Genomic DNA, 18,103 nt, shown 5'->3' with positions numbered 1-18,103 from the left:
TACTGTCTTATAATTTACCATTTAAATTTTGCGCTAGAGTCACCCAATCGTTTCACACAATCGTTTCACTCACCGCATTCAGAAATATTTCATCGTTTAATAAAAATAAAGGGTTGTGTTTTTTTTCAACTTGTTCGGTTTGCATGTATTGGCATCAGGCCAAGGAAAGAGACTTTGTGGTGCCCAGGGTCAATTTTTGCTCGGAGCTCCAAACTTTGAATTCCTGGGTAAATTGAGTTAAGCATAAATTACACTGTTTATCGTTCGTATGTCTACTATCATATTACAATTTAATGAAAACAATAATTATTTTTGTATTAACTATCGCTGTACATAAACACTCTATATTTGAACTTGGATATATATGATAAAACGAAAATACAAATACAATTTAAAATGAATAGAATTATATATTTCATCAATAAAATGTTAATTATAAAGACTAGCCAGATCACACTAATTTCACTTTGCTAGCTTTCTTCTTTGCGAAACTAGAGATGACACTTTTGTACTATAAAATCTTGGCAAGGTCATTTTCAATTAAAATCACCATAAGGTTCGTATGGCGTTCTTCAGTCATTGTTGATCGCAATTTGGATTTGAAGAGAGCCAGCTTACTGAAAGAGCGCTCTCCTTCAGCCTCTGAAATCGGGATTGTATTAAAAATGCAAAACAAAATGCAGATCGAAGGAAATATTTACTGAAAACTTTTCTGGTAGATTCTGTTGAGCATAAAAGAAAGAGATTCTATTTTTCCAAAAGTATTTGATCGCTTCAGAACATTAAGTTGACGGATTTCTTCAATCAACTCCTCTTCTTTTGCATCATTTACATAGAGATTTGCCAGGAAATACAGCTATTAGGCTATACTAGGACTTGAACATTACTAGATGCCTTTCGTTGGTACTTTCTCGAAATCATACTCTTCCTTTTTACAACCTTTTTCGCTGTTTTTTTCTGCTTTAGAACCGTTTTTGTGGCGTTTTCACTTTAAGATGTGTGAGTGATAAACAATAGGGAAAGTTTAAATTCTATTCAAAAAAGAAAAAAGAAAAATTACGCATCTAACTAATTGAATTGTATTTTCAATAACCACTATAATGTTAACACTTTTCACCGGCACGGACACTTACTCCAACCTTCCACGGAAAACCAACCTGCCATCTAGTACCATGAAATTGTACTGGATTGATAAGTACACTCACAGACGGCAACTTTCAAAAACGATTTAACTGGAAATCAGTTATCAATTATCCGAATCAAAAAAAAAAATGTTATTCAGTTAATTTGTTAGTGCCAATAAAAAAAACAAAAAAAGGAAAAAAACAACAAAAAAAAACAAAAAAACAGGTGGCAATATTTAAAGTGATTCAGCTCAAAACCAGTTATCCATTATTCGACTCCAAAAAAACTTAATAAACTAATTTGTTAGTCACAATAATTTTTTGTTGTTATTGAGGGCATCATGTGCCCCCTTGTTTAAGTAAAATGTACCCAATGGCCTTGGGTACATTTTTCATGGGCATCCCTGGATTCGATTCCATATTGGCAGCCCTGCCCAAGAATATTTTTTACAAGAATATACAATCGCAAACAGGTGTGAGCGATTTTTTATTACGTTTTATGTGTTTCTATTACATTCCACATTACGGTTTCTTAATTATAATTTTTATATTTTCAATTTCATCTTGAAAAAGTTTAGTTCTAAATATATGTATAACTTGACTTGTATTTAACATATTTAAAATAATATTTAACTCGAAGACTACAGCAGGGGTCCGTCAAGGTTTCGTGATAAAATCAAAAATCGACAATACGGTTTTAGAAGTGAAGGGGTACAATCATCAATTTTTGAAAAAAAGTTCTCTGTATCTAGAATTTTCTTTGAAAAAAAATAAAAATGTTTTGTAAAAAACTGTGGGGCACGTGCCCATACCTCCCCCCCCCCCCACCTCGACGTCGTCGGCTCTGAAGAAGAAAGGACGTTAGATAGACTTTCAATAATTATATTTATATTGTATCAAATGACATGCTTATAATATTATTATGACATAGATGATAAGGACTATGTGTCGACGGAATCCTTATTATCATGGATAATATTAGAGTTATAGAGACGCGTCTAGTCACGGCATAAGTAAAAAAATAAAAGGAGAGTTTTTTTCTTATAAGCTCGTCAAAAAATTCTAATTTTTAGTTTTCTAAGATAGGACCACTATGTTTTATTTAAGTCTCTCAAAAAGCATTTTGAGAAAATTAAATTTGTATGTTAAAATGAAAAATAAGTTCGGCATTTTCCGAAAATTCGAGCAAAGTTCCAAGGTTACATTTTTAAGTGCCGATTTGCTTATGTTAATCATGCTTATTTGATTATTTTTACTCACAATATACATTTAATTTTATTATAATCTAGCAAAAATAATGGTAAAAATCAGGGAATTTAAAAGTAGTGATAAAGACGAGCAATCAGCGAGACAGCTATCTTCTTCATTTGGTAAGACTCTTACTATAACCAATCACAGATTTTTTGTAATGTAAGTTGTAAATGTTTATACACAACCTACACAGTTCGTCACTAAAACTATGAAATAAATAGTTTTTAAAATTTTAAAATAAGAAGGTGGATCATTTTGAAAACAACTTATTAAGTTTTTTCATCTTGTAAACAACAGACTGTTGCTACATTAATTTGATAATATATTGGTATAGAGAAAGTTTAACATTTCTACTATCTTTTTGTGCTAGCGGATTCTATGATACAAAAAAAAGCAACGAATATAATACAAAAAAAAAGAACAACAAAACTAAAACCAACGCAGTAAATAGGTTCAACTTAATGAAGCATCAAACCTATTTATCCGTATGGAAGTTGTTGAAAGTCAACAGATGCAATAGTGACTTGAAGTGATGCAAAGTGACTTGAAACAGATGCAATACAAACTGGATTTAAAAGATTACTTTTAAATAAAGTTTCACTTAATCAATAAAAGAAATATCGACTTCATATTAACATTGTGATTAAGTTAAATTGAATATTGCACAGGGCTCTTTTTACTATTTTAGTATAAATATCAGTAACAATATTTCACTCTCTATCTAAAATTCAATATTAGAAAATCAAAGCAAAATAAGTATTTTATTAAGTCTTTTTGTGCTGTGTTTTTAATTATTATTTTAAAACTGTAAAATTAAACTATTAAGTGGTTTGGTTATGATAGCTTTTTTTTTTTTACTGTGTGTGGTTGTACATATATACATGCATGCTAAAATGATTCCTTAATTTACTCTGACCCTATAAGCATGTTCTTTTCTTTAAGTTTCACTCCAATGTGGTTTAGATGGAAAATGTAATTTTCTTATTTATGACGTTATCGAAAAGTCGAAACAATTTTTTATAACCAGGCATTCTTTCAAACTATTTTTTACCTTTTTATTTTGTCATTGCAATAATGAAATAGTGGTTCTTTCTCATGTGAATTTAAAAGAGTAAATTCTTTCTTTTTTTCTATCTTGTTCTATATAAAAAAATTAAACTGCATTTAAAAAGTTATGTTGCAAAAATTATTTTCAGAGGTAGCTAAAGACTATTAGACATATGACAGTGTCTTATATTATAGAAAAATAACTGTTTAAAATATATATATATATATATATATATATATATATATATATATATATATATTCTTCTTAAGATTATATAAAATATATAATTGTACACAGGGATGTGGAGTCCCAAAAAGGATTCCAGACTTAAAAGTCAAAAAAAGATAATTTCCTTCAAGTTTTTGATATCCAGGAGCTTCAGGAAAAAAAAAATTAGCTTATTGACTACTTAAGGGAAAAAAAAAAGACCTTTAGGTAAGAGGGAACAATCAATTTTTAAATCTGGAATCCTTATGTCTAATAACGGCAAGGGGTCTGGGACTCCAGGACTCTGGGCAAAAAAATGGTAGATTAACAGCCATTAAGTCTTATGATTTTTTTTCTTATTACAAATCAAATATCTACCATCACTTTTAGAGCTCCTGGACACCAGAAACCAGGAAAAAACAGATTAAGCAATTAGGCTATTAATATAAAAACAGATTAAGAAACAATTAAGCTGGAGTCCTTTTGGGACTCCACATCCCTGACTTTTCATTCTGTTTTAATTTAAATATATAATAAACATACCATTGGATTTCAACATCATCATCAACATGCCATTGGATGTTTCAAACTTTTATACTTATTGTGAGTATTGTCATACTGAAAAATTTTGTCATAAAATTTAATTTTTCAATTTCAAAAATTTTTTATATATATTTTTTTATAAATATAGACCAGATACCAGATAACCAGATTATTGAAAATTATCTGGCTGGGTATCCAACTTGATGTTTTTTAGACATTTGTATCTATGGATAGATGTTTTCATTACAAAAACTACAATATGTATTTTATAAGTCTAATATTATAAAATACATATTGTATTTATAATATTGGATTATATATTATATTGCAATCCCATGGTGAACATTCTAAAACGAGTTTAGTTTGGAAGCTTTTCGAAATTAATGATTCCTAGAATCAAATTAGGCAAGAATCTTATAATTCTGGTTAAAAGTTGTTTTTTGCGACCCTACTATACAATCATGCCAAAAAATTTCTTTTAAATTGTATGAAATGTAAAAAAAAAAAAAAAAATTGAACCTTCGACTTTTTCAACTCAACAAGAAGGTTCAAAAGGTAGCATTGTTAATTGTAAAGTAAATGTGTGAAATGTAATATAAATTATGTTTTATCATTAATTCTATTATTGCCTTTTACTTACTTATTATAGTTACTTTATATATTTAATTAAATCCTTCAAAAAATTATATAATATTGTATTTCATTGCAGGTTCACAACAATTTACTTAAATATACAAAAAAAGGGATAAATAAGTATTCAAAAAAATACTCAGTGACAATCTGAGCGACATGGATTACATTTATTGGAAGAGTATGTTTGTAATGTATCTAGAAAAAGCAGATATTTCCCAAAGAAAGTAAACTTAAAGTTTTATTTGTTCTAAGTGGAGTAAGAACCTTTACATTAATTCAAGATGCAACCTCATTTATTAAGGCAATAGCAATCCTCAACCACTATTTAAACAAAACGGTTAACAGTGATCATGATGTGTCATAAACTTTGATCACTTATGCACCACGAGCGAGAGTCTGTTCAACTTCATAAGAAACCTCAATAAGTTTGCTAAAAAGTGTCCAACACAGTCCCTTACTGCTAATCAACATAGAAATTTGTTAATATGTGATACTTTTATTGCAGGCATTTACTTGCCCACTATTCAACAGTGACTACTTAAATCTGCAAAAAAGAATCTAGATTTACTTTACAAACCAGCCCTTGCTATTGAACTGGCAGCTCTCAATCTAACCGTAATACTGAGTCTTGCAGCTTCAAAAAATTAAACAATTATCAAGCAATACCAAAACATCTTCCTTTTGGTGTGGTGGCAAGTTAAACTCAAAAAAAAAAATGCAACATAAAACTCTACTTGCAAAAAAATGGTCACTAAGGAAGCCTCTGTCTGAATAAAACTTACCCGAAAACAGCTGTGGTTAAAAAAAAAAATGCAAAGTCAACAAGGACAAGAGTACTCTTTTCTGTGCATTACTTTGTCATCTTTGGTCATAGCCTCAATTATCTCATCAGATAGATTAATTGATGCCATCATAAATAAAAATAAAACTCAGGCATTATTGGATACCAGCTCAGACAGACATTACATTCTATCATTAATTCTATTATTGCTTTTTATTTACTTATTGTAGTGACTTCATATATTTAATTAAAGCCTAATATTTAATTTTGTATTTTATTGCAGGTTTACAACAATTAGTAATACTAAATGGTTGGTTATCATATACTGCTAAAAGAATTAGTCATTAAATTATTAGCATTATCAGGATTTTCAGTATTTTCAAAGAAATTGTTTTCTAAATATGAAAATGTTTATGAGGAAAGGTTATCAAGGCTGTTACCTCAACACAGAGAAATGTTATTGTTTATACATAATAAAGCTAATAAATTTATAAAAGAGTGATAAAATTTGTATTTCTTGTGATTATTTAAATTATGTAGTTTAAAGAAATTTTTTTAAATCTATAAACATTAGATCCTTTAAAAAGATGAACATTTTAGAGTTTGTGCATAGATATTCTCATTCTATTAGTTACCAAATGAATTGATTTAAACGGTGTATCTTTAAAACTATAGCAGTAATGAAAACAATTTTTTTTCTTGTTATTGATTACCATAAAATATCTGGCATAACCAACCGGATTATTTTATCTGTCCAGGTACCAAATATTCTATCTGGGACACCCCTAGTAAAAATAATTTTGAAAATACATATATAGTATACAATATAAAATAAAAAAATTGTTTTATTAATGAAATTTAAACCATTTTTAGATGAGACTGACTTTGAGTTTCTTGATGAATCTGTGATAGAAGATGAAGAAGCATCATACAAAAGCATTATTTCAAAAAAAATTTTGACTCTAGATTTTTCAAAAAATTCATCATCCATACAATTTGGAATTGGAGGTGCCACTGGATGGTATTTTAAAATTTTATAGTTTTTTTTTACTTCTTTTTGAAATTTTTTAGTTTTTCTTTTTATTTCTTTTTAAAATTATTTTCTGAAATAAAACATCAATGAAGCAATTATAAAAAAGTAGGAATGAGGAGGATTCTTTCTTTTTTGTAATTGCTTCTTTAATATGTTTTCCCTTCCTACACATAGTTTTTTTTAAAATATCCAGTTTAAAAAATACCTTGGTATGACTGTTTTAACTTTATTCAAAATGTCTGGTTTCCGATTAATATTCTTATTAATTTTTTTTTGGAAAAAAGTTAATACATATGGTCTTAAAAGCAGTTAAATATTTAAACATAAAATTTAATTTGGTGTTTTACAATTAAACAAAATCATATTTTATCCAAAAAGGTCAGCAGGTTGTAATTTCAGATCAGAGGATCATAAGTTAGAACCTAAATTATAATCATATAAGTGTTGTATTTGTGGATTTTAAAGGGAACTTATCCATTTAAAATAAAAGTTTTCATTATTAATTTTCAGTGTCTATTAAGTGAGAACAGTGTCTATTGAAAAGACTGTTAAGAGAGAACAGTGTCTATTGAAAAGACTGTTAAGAGAGAACAGTGTCTATTGAAAAGACTGTTAAGGTATTCTTCATAATCATTAATAGACGTTTTTTTTTTAATTTCATACTAAAAAAAAAATAACAACAAAAAAAAAGCAAAGATATTTTTTTACAAATTATTAAATCAATCAAAAGAAAAGTTTTATACTGATACTTCTTAGTAATTACCAAAAACCAATTAAAAACTATACAGTTCTCCTGTCCTGTTGCGAGTGTTTGTATCAGTTTTTATTCCACTGGAAAGTATGTACAGGAAATTATATTTTTTCCCACCTGTAATCAATGAAGTTTTTACTAAAACTAGTTGTTTTTTTTGATAAAATATTTTAAATTATGTTACTCTATTCTATTTGTTAAAAAACATACCTGAACAATAGGTATGGCCTATACCCATGAGCGTTGATCAACATGGTGGTTAGTTAAAATACAGTTAAAGAATCTCAAATAACATGATTTAAATGTTGATAATTTGCATTGCCTTCTTGCAAATGAGATGAGGACCCATCATTTTGTTTTCAAATGTCTGCGTTATGCCATCTTTTTCATCCAACTGAAATGCAAAAGCAGCTACATAAATACCACAGTCTAATGTATTCGGCTGTTGTGTGCGCAGAGTACTATTGGCAGAAAACCTTTAGAACCAACAAGTCCAGCATAGGATTATCTCATATTTTGAAACCAAGCCATGAAAGCTATTCAAATATAATACTTCTCCTTCAATCCATGTCTTTGTCATCCAATAGTTGATACCGTAAAAATCCAGATTATTTCTGAGCTAGAAGAGTTGATTGATCATTTTTATTATCAAGATATTTTGAAACCATTTTGTTCATTGAATATGTTGTGTTATCAGGCCTTGTTATGAAGCAGGAGTGATCACTCAGTGCATGTGAAACACCCCCATAAATGGCCTTCCAGCCGCGACAAATAGTGCTCGCTAGTTTTGTAACGAAAGTAAAAAATCGTGCTTATCTGAAAAACTTACGAGGGAGAAAATTATAAATTGATTTTATAAAAAATATTTGTAGTAAAATTTTTTTACTGAAGTCAAAATGTTTAATTAGTAGAGTTTGCATATTTTTAAATAAAGAAGTTATATTCAATAAAGTATACTTAATAAAGTAAAACTTTAATTTTAATTTATGCAGCATAAGTTCAAATTAAAAATCTCAGTGCAAAAGAGCCTATGATTTATTTCTTCTATTTGAAAGCTAAATTCAGCACGATGTTTTTTTTCAAAGTCAAACCATTCGCTAACTACAGTTTTTTAGGGTCCATTCAACAAAAAACTTCGTTTAACTAGAAAAATTACTTTAAATTACATAAAAGTCCAAATAAAATATCAAAACTTGCACTACTTCAATAAAAATTCCAAACTTAAATGTTAAAAAAATTAAATACCAAGCCTAATATTTATAAATATCTAGCATCATATTCATTAATATCTTATAAATAAATATCTAACGTAATAATTTATCAAACCAAGACTTCACTTATAGCTTCGATGTACAGGTTTGATCACATTCTATTAAGTAATGACTATTATATTTAAAATTCAAAAACATCAAATAAAATTTAAAACGTTGGAATATCAGGTATTTTTTGTCAAATATAATTTAATAAACTGAATATTTTCACTGATATCATCGAACTAGCATCATATTCATAAATATCTTATAAATAAATATCTAACGTAATAGTTTATCAAACCAAAACTTCACTTATAGCTTCGATGTACAGGTTTGATCACATTCTATTAAGTAATGACTATTATATTTAAAATTCAAAAACATCAAATAAAATTTAAAACGTTGGAATATCAAGTATTTTTTGTCAAATATAATTTAATAAACTGAATATTTTCACTGATATTATCGAATCGGTTAAGCTTATATTAAAAATATTATTATATATTAAAAAATATATTAAAATCTATATATTAAAAAAGTTGAAGCTAAACAGAGCTAAAAATAAATAAAAAAAGTTTCAATAAACTATGTGTATAACAAATATATTTGTTGTATTGAAACTTTTGGAAGCGTGCCCACAAACAACAAAAGAAAAAATGTAAAATCACAAGTTTCACAAATGCATTTCTCAAAATATATGTCAGTATAAAAGTTATTTATCTAGTGTATATTTATCCAGGTCACTGATTTCCTAATTCCCTGATAGTGTAATGCTGACATAACGCTTACGTATTAATCATGCGGAAGTTATTTTATTTTAAAGCGTGTTAATTACTTAAAAAATATAATGCCTCAAAACAAATTTGTTTTATTTAAACTTTATTAACTTAATAGGTTACAATGTGGTTTAGTGGGTAATAAATTTGATTGTGGTGTCTGCGCTCTGGGTTCTATTCCCATTGGAGTCTATTTTCGTTTTTTTTTTTAGAATATTTTTTTATTAGTTAACTAATTGATACTAATAAATATTAATATAATAAAAGACACAGTGGTTAATAAATAGTTAAGAAATTCATTTAATAAATAACATAAATGCGCGTAACATGTCTTTTTATTAGTTAAAGATGTTTATTTACATTTTAACCTGGTATGTGAAATTCCATAGATTTTTTGGAACTCTGAAATTTTTTTTTAACCTTCAAATAAGTATTTTGAGTTTTTATGGAAAAAGGAAATAGAAAATAAGATAATTTATCAGTAGGAAATTTTCTTTTATCATTTAACTTATTGTTAAATTTTTGTTTTTTTCTCACATATCTTATCTCATCCTTCACTCTCTCTTTTTTTTTATTTTTCTGAGCCTTACTTCTTTACATTTTTGTTCTGATTCCAAAATTTTTAATATTAATGTTCCTATTACTTCTTTTTTTTATTACTTGTATTAATGTAGCTTACTTTATTATTTCCTTGTTTTAATATTTTGTTTTAATATTTTAACTATATGAATGACACCGAACCTAACTTTGTAAGTTATAATTAAATTTGTAATTTTTGATTTTAAGGTTAAATAAATGGATAAATCGTATAAGATTACATGATATAAAAATAAGATAAAACAAGATATAAAGATAAGATAATATAGAGATAAGATTTTTTACCATCAAATAGAGCCACTTTAGGTGTTAAATTGTTAGGAAAGTCCTTAATATGAGAAATAATTTAGTAGATGCAATGTAACATTTAATATAGATGAGAAACAACAATTCTGAGGTACCACAAGGCACCAGGATGGAACCCTGTGGTACCTCAGCAGTTACGGGAAACAAAGGTGAGTGTTGTCCATCAAGGACAACTTTAATACCTTGGTTGGAAAAGAATGGTGTAATAATTGTAAAGTACTTCCCAGATAAACCATATGAAGCTAGCTTATGGAATATGGAGCTTATGGTGAATTATGGAAAATTATTTTGTAATTAAGCTTATTTTTAAATATAAATGTTGAATTTGTTCAAAAAGAATTAATAAGATAACTTATTATAGTAAGGATATGCGACTAACCAAAAGTTTCATTGCTTAAACAAAACAAAATTTTTTATAAAAAGTCATTTGGTACTATAGAAAGCCTAATTTAGAATTAAATTTTATATAGATTTTGTTTATTTTTAGGCTCACTGGGTATCTAGTTGGCAAAGTGGGTAAAGCACTTGCTGCAGCTGTTGGAGGAAGCATTTTGTTATTGAATGTAAGCTTTCTAGCTTAAATTTTTAAGGTTTGATTACTTTTTCATTTTAAAAAGTATTGATAGTTAGGTTTAGTCTAAATGTCAAGTTAATCAATATTTAAAAATATAATATTTTCATTATTATTACTAGATGTCAGGACCCGCAATACAGGTCATTTAGGTCTCCACACCTCCACCTCCACTATTCCACACCTCTCATTTACTATTTAGATGTTCTATTTTAAAAGCTTTTGGTAATAATTATAGCATTCATAAATCATTTTTTTTAACGTTATTTGATGCTGTCTTTTAGTAAACAGTTAATGTTTATGCTTTCATCATAACTTCTATTATTAAGGTACTTTTCAAAATCAGTTCTAACTTATAACAAGTATAGAGTATGGTTAAAATAATAGTGTATATTTGTAACAAAATTCGTTTACATATTTAAGTATAACAAAATTTATATCACAAAATATGTAACAAAAACAACAAAATAAACTTATATAAAATATAACAGCAAATTTTATTGCAAATCAAAACATAGCAAAATTAGCAAAATTTACCAAAGGAACCAGAAATAAATTTTTTTGAAAAAATTTTACTACAAATGATAAAACAACAAAATCTCAATAAAGTATTTACAAAAAAACTTCAACTACATGTACAATTAGGAGATTAACAAACTACAAAAGTCCTAATCCTAGATGAAGTTAAATGTTTTGCTGTCCCTCTTATGGAAGAATGGGGAGTTCAACCACCACTTTGTAACCATACCCTATATGCTGCAAAGTTGTGGTTGCAGCTATTGCAGCTATTACTGTTGTTGCAGTGATTGCTGTTGTTGCAGCTATTGTCGCAACTGAGCTTGTGATGATTGCTAAAAAATTTAAATAAAATATAATTATATTATTTATTAAATCTAAAAAAAAGTTTTTTATTTCAATTTAGAAAAATAAATAAACCAATTAAGAAGAAGATAAAACTAAATAATAAGTATGTTTTCATGATCGTTTCAACTGTGTTAATCTTTCCTCTAAAAAGAAAATAAATTTGTTTATTGCTTATTACTATAGGTGTATGTAGTATATTATTTAATTTAAAAATGCATAGTTTAACATGGTTTATGTAATATATATATGTATTATTACTGGGGTTTTGATGAGGATCATCATTAATAACTAGTTTATCCCGTCAGATAAATGTTATCTCCACTTATGCTTTATCCCGCGACTTTTTTTAGATTTTTTTTTGTAGGTTGTTTCAAATTAATTTACTTAGAAAATAATAAAATACTTGGGTTAACAAAAGTAACAAGAAATTGAAAAGTATAATTAAAAACAAATTGCATCATCAATCTTTGCCACAAATTAAAAGATCACCTTATGGCACCAGAAGACTCAGCCAGGTCACTGGTGGCAAAAAGTTTTTAGTAACTCTAACATATATTTGTTGAAGTTCCAAGTCTAAAAGTTTTTTTTAATTTTAAATTAATAAAGTTACAAAGAAAAAGCAATTAGATTTTAAATAAGTCAACTATTTGATTGGCTTTGGAAAGTCAAAAAAAGATTTTTCAGCCAAATACTCTTAAATCCTAAGACATGGTTAATGTTCAACAAAATACTGGGCTTTCTAACAAAAAATAAGGAAATTAGGACTTTAAACAACTCAACAAGGTTCAGACTAGTTAAGACATTTTTAACTATTTTTTAAAGGGTTTTCTTGGGAATTTCTGGCCATGTGATAAGCAAGGTTTTTGAGGTATTAATTTATTGAATATTAAATCAAGGGATTCATTTATCAATTGTTTGACCTTTTATTCATGATCATTGAATGTGCTAATCATTTTAATATAAATGATGAAAAGCGTAAATTTGAATGTAATAAAAGCCTCCTAAAACTTATACCATCTAACTGAAAGAAGTATCTGTTAGATTTTTTTTGTAAATCTTAATGTAATTATTATGTAGTCCAATATACACATACACACATTATTTATCAACTGTAGTTTTAAAAAATAACAGTTCACTGTATTTTTTTTTACAATATATCTAATTCGTTCATACTAACAGTTGTAACTTATTTAAATAAACAAAATGAGAAGATAAGAAATTATTATTATATAAAAGAAATCATCTACATTAAAAAAGAAAATTTGGCTTGCATTTAACATAAATAAAATGCAAAAAATAGCTTCTTATTGTAATAGCATGCCAGCATTTAACATATATAAAATGCAAAAAATAGCTTCTTATTGTAATAGTATGCCGGCATTTTAGGAATTATTACAACAATATAAAATTCCACAATAAAAGTGAATAATATATTTGAAGAAATTAATATATAAAAAATATAATTTGTGACTTAAAATAAAAATTATTTTGCAATAATTTGGAGTCTATTAATTTTATATTTTTTGGTTAGTCCAATCTAATTAAAAATATTTGCATTTTAATCGGTGCTCTTTATTGTTATTATTATTTTTTTTTGTAACAACTTTTAAAAAGCGTTGCACTTTATTATGCAACCATAATAAAGTGCAACCATACCATTTTAGGGGAGTTGGTGAGAGCGAGAGCTAAAGCTTCGAGTTCCTGCCGAGGTCTGCATATAAAAACTTAGTAAAATACTTATGAAACAAAGTTTTAGTATTCTATGTGTTTTTTCCTCTATTATTTAGATGGGAACACGTGCTGGATACATCACTGTTGACTGGGAGAAAGTTGATACTGATGTCAGAACAGCAAGTGAGACTGTTAGCCACCGCATTGCTCAAAAGAAAGAGAATGAACAAACAAAGAGGTTTTTTGAGAAGGTATATATAGCTTATTTAATAGCATAATTACAAAACTTTCCTGTTTGGTAATAATGTCCTACTTGTAATAAAGCATATTACTGAATATGCTAGTTAAGTTGTATGTATATATATACACATATAACTTAACTATATATGTATATGTATATGTGTGTATATATGTATGTATATATATATATGAATGTATGTGTATATGTATATATATATATATATATATATATACACATGCATACATGCATATATATACATACATATATACACACATATACATTTGTATATATATATGTATATATACAACTATAAAATGCCTAATAGACAGGAATGTTTTTTATTTTTTTAATAATCATTTTAAAAATGTATTTTAATTAATTTAATAATTGAAATTTTAATGATGGAATAATGATTGAAGCTGATGTATCTAGAGATAATAGCTTTTTTGAGCAGCGTCCATGATAGTATTTGTAGAAAAGAGGATGTAACTTTATGATGATGGGAAAGAGGTTCAAGCTTAGCAGATAAAGCGGGTACAACTACGTTTACAATGTGTTTTTGGACCATGTCTAGAAGTGAAAGAGCATCATTAGAAAGACCAGCCAAAATATGACAACACTATTCCATACAAAGACTAATAAGAGAATTGTAGAGGTAAAGAATGAAATCAGGAGTAAGAATGTGGTAAGCACAATAAAGAGCAGCAACCTTAGCAAATGCTAATTTAGTGATCAATTGTATATATGGTTTCCATGAAAGGTCAGTAGTAAATGATAATCCAAGAAGACGTAAAGAAAGGAACTCAGTGAGAAGGTTGCCATTCATTAATACAGGAATGTCGACATTAATTCGATAGTTGTTTGCAGTAAATAACTGAGTTTTGTTGGAGTTAAAATTTACAAGCCACTGCAAGCCCCAATCTGTTACAGAAGTGAGACCAGATTCAAGATCTGTTGTCTGTTTTAAGCGATTAAAAAGTGGGTACTGTTTGTCAAGACAGGAGTATAAAGTTTAGTCATCAGCAAAAATAGCTACTTTAGATGTAAGGTTGTCAGGAAGATCATTAACGTAGATAAGAAATAAAACAGGCCCAAAGATGGAACCTTGAGGTACCCCAAAAGTTACTGGAAATGAAGACGAGTGTTTGCCTTCAAGGATGACATAAATAAAGTAGTTAGAAAGAAACGGTTTAATAATCTCAAAAACTTTCCAAAATACATCATATGAGACAAGGTTATCCTGAAAAATGTTGATAAAAATCTTAGAGAACAGTGGAGATTCTTTGTGAATAATGAAATTTTTGATGTGGCAGACCATGGTGTGAATTTTGGGTTTAACGCACTAACTATCATTAATTAACACCTATTAATGTTTTCAATTTTTTTATCCGGCTGAATTATGAATTTAAAGCAAGTCTTGATAACTAAATTGAAACTTTTAAGTGGTTCAAATATGTGAACAGTGTTAGAAAGCAAGTTTGTATCAGCAAGTTGCTGCAGCACATATACATTTTAAGAAGCTTTCTGCATTTATTTTTCTCGAAGTGGCCTCCATGATAGGACTCAGTTGAATATGAAGAGCATACATACATATATTATTTATTTTGTAAAGTAATGAATAATTTATGTAAACTTATATTTACAATTTTAAAGTTTTATTTTGGCAATAAGTCATATTTTAAAATGAAATTTTAGATTTTCATAATAAAAACAATCTAGATTTAATTTGTTTATTTTTTAATTTAAAATCTATTTATGTTTAACTTAATATGATTTTATGTGTAATATAATGTATATAAATTCAGATTTTATTTTAAAATATTTATGTTCAATAATTTAATGATATTTTTGGATACTTTTATCTTGATAAATATTCTAATATTTAAAAGACAGAAAAACCACGCACAAGGATACAATGAAAAAAATGCAACAAGATGCAACTTAGATAGTCATGGACATTATTTTGTATATTTAATCAAATGAAATTGAAAAATATGAAATTTTTATTTTTTAATTTGTCTTTATGAAAAACTACTGACATTTCTAAAAACCTTTATACTGACATAAATAATATTTATACTGACATAATTAATATTTATACTGACATAATTAATATTTATATAATAAGAAGAATAATTAAGCATAAGATTTTAATATTAATTATATAGCAGTAAATTATATATTTATAAAGACTGTTTTATACAAGACAAAATATTTGTGCGAAGCGAATTTTTTTGTCAATAAGCATATATCGCAAAAAATAATATGTGGAAATTGAAACAGCGATTTGTGTGATTTTTTTGTCATGTGGAAAACAGCTATAAGCCTAGAATTAATATTGAAAAAAACCTTACTGAAAAACAATTTAAAACACCTTTTTACACACATTATTTTGTTTTTATATCTTTTGTCTTACAATAACAACTAAATAATAAAAGTAATAATAACAATAGCAATGGTTTATTGTTGTAATTATAATAGTTTTTGATAAATTTTCTTTAAGGGATCAAAGTTTGTTCGTACAAATCTACTGACTGTTGGTGGTTTTGCTGCTGGTTTCTTTTTGGGCTTAGCAACATAAAATCTGACATTAAAACATCAAATTGGAAAAAAATAATTGATATTAGAGTTTTTAGTATTATTAAAATAACAGTGGGGCAACTTGTTAAGTGCTCCAAGAATGTATTTATAAAATGTTAATGGTTCCTTCTAAATATGTTAAGTATTAAAATTTTTATAAAAATTCTCTGTAAAATAATAATTATTTTTAACTAACTTCAGCATACTGTATAGAAAAAACTGTAAAGAAAAAATTAAAGTATTTATTTTAAGATAGTTAAAGTAAGAAATTTTTTTTATTTATAACTTTTTATGTTTCATATCTTTGCAGATTTGCATGCATGTTTACACTTGATGTATATGTATCTTTATTACCAAATACACACGCACACATGCACACACGCACACACGCACACACACACAAATATATGAAGACCATACAGAATAAAACAAAATAGTTGCATTTAATAAGCTTTGAAAAAGTAATATTAATTATTATAGAAGTATCTATTAACTATTTTAAAAACCAAAAAATTAAAAAGATATAAATGAAAATTATAGTTCTATTTATTGTTTCAAGTTTAAATAAAATAAAATGTTGATCATTTTTCTTTTAGATATTTTGCTTTCTTTGTTTATATACATTTATAAAAACTTTTTTCTTCCATATTTGCAAGTAACATTATTATTCAGGCAATATAAACTATTCAATTATCTTTTGTTATTTAAAAAAAAAGAAAAAAAGGTGAGCATTGTGGAGTAATTATCAGAAAACAAGAACATGAAAATGAAAGATAAAAGCAGAAAAGCAGTTTAAATCTCAAACATAGCGGGTGACTGGAAACAAAATATTTTGTGATAGATTTTTATATTTTTGGAATTTCTAATTGCTGGAGTCATTATTGCAGGTATAAAATAAATTTAAAAGTATATTTATAAAAATATACAATTTATTTTAAATAAGGTAAACAATATATTTTAATTTAGATATATATTGTAAATAAATTACAAATTAAGAAATAAGCTTCTTTGAATTAAGCTTGTTTAAAGTTGTAGTAAATTTTATAAGAACAAATGTTTTTTTAAAAAACCATTTAATTCTTGATTGTTATTATAGAGTGGAAGTATCAAAGATATTTAAATTTTTGCACCATGGCCACACTTGATATAAAACTAAAAAAGTTTAATAAAGTTTATCAAGAGGGAGTAAGTAACTCTTTCATAAATTTTTTAGTGATTTTTTTATTTGCTTATAATTTTATATAAATTATAATAAAATTATAAATTTATTTGTATGCATTTGACAGTTTTTCATTTTAAATTCTTTTTAACATTTGTAGTCAAGTAATTCAAGTTTTAAGTAATTTTTTCAATTTTCAGTAATTTCAAAGTTAATTTTCTCTTTAGGTTAAATTTAATATTAGTTTCATTGTATAATAAGTAAATTGTGAAATTTTAATAAAAATTGAAGTTTTGATAAAGGTTGATTCAAATAGATAAATTAAACTAAATTTGATAAAAACAAAATAAGTTTAAATTAAAAATGTAAAATTTTTTGATATTTTTATTTACTATTTTTGTTTCATTATATTGTTTGATTCATAATTTTTTTAATACGTAAATGTCTACTTGTTGAAACCTGTTTTAAGTTATTATAAAAAGTTTTCCCTCTGTTTTAAATCTTCAAAACAAGATTTTATATTTATATACACAATATTTAAATTTTTAAGAATAAAATGCTGAAAAAAAAGACAATGATGAAATTTTTTTAACTTTAAGAACCAAAACTCCTTTTAAAATAGGATTGCTCCTGGTCACATCCTGATCACTTGTATCTATTTTTCTTGAAGCTATACTAATTTTGATGTTTTATTTTATCTAGTTTTAGCTCTAT

General features: G+C 26.4%; 1 protein-coding gene across 1 annotated transcript in view; it reads left to right on the top strand.

Moving 5' to 3' along the window:
- The first annotated feature begins 2,335 nt into the window (after positions 1 to 2,335).
- Positions 2,336 to 18,103, top strand: part of LOC100210244 (vacuolar protein sorting-associated protein 26C) — a 28,696-nt gene continuing 12,928 nt past the window's right edge. The window contains exons 1-4 of the mRNA XM_065787955.1: positions 2,336 to 2,494; positions 6,461 to 6,608; positions 10,791 to 10,866; positions 13,526 to 13,660. Of these exons, the coding sequence (XP_065644027.1) occupies positions 2,422 to 2,494; positions 6,461 to 6,608; positions 10,791 to 10,866; positions 13,526 to 13,660 (432 nt within the window). The 5' untranslated portion in view covers positions 2,336 to 2,421. The remainder of the gene's footprint in view (positions 2,495 to 6,460; positions 6,609 to 10,790; positions 10,867 to 13,525; positions 13,661 to 18,103) is intronic.

Source organism: Hydra vulgaris, chromosome 01 (genome assembly GCF_038396675.1).
Source record: "Hydra vulgaris chromosome 01, alternate assembly HydraT2T_AEP".
Classification (NCBI taxonomy): Eukaryota; Metazoa; Cnidaria; class Hydrozoa; order Anthoathecata; family Hydridae; genus Hydra; species Hydra vulgaris.
Note: the sequence above shows the minus strand (reverse complement) of the source record. Positions and strands in the feature narration are given on the sequence as shown.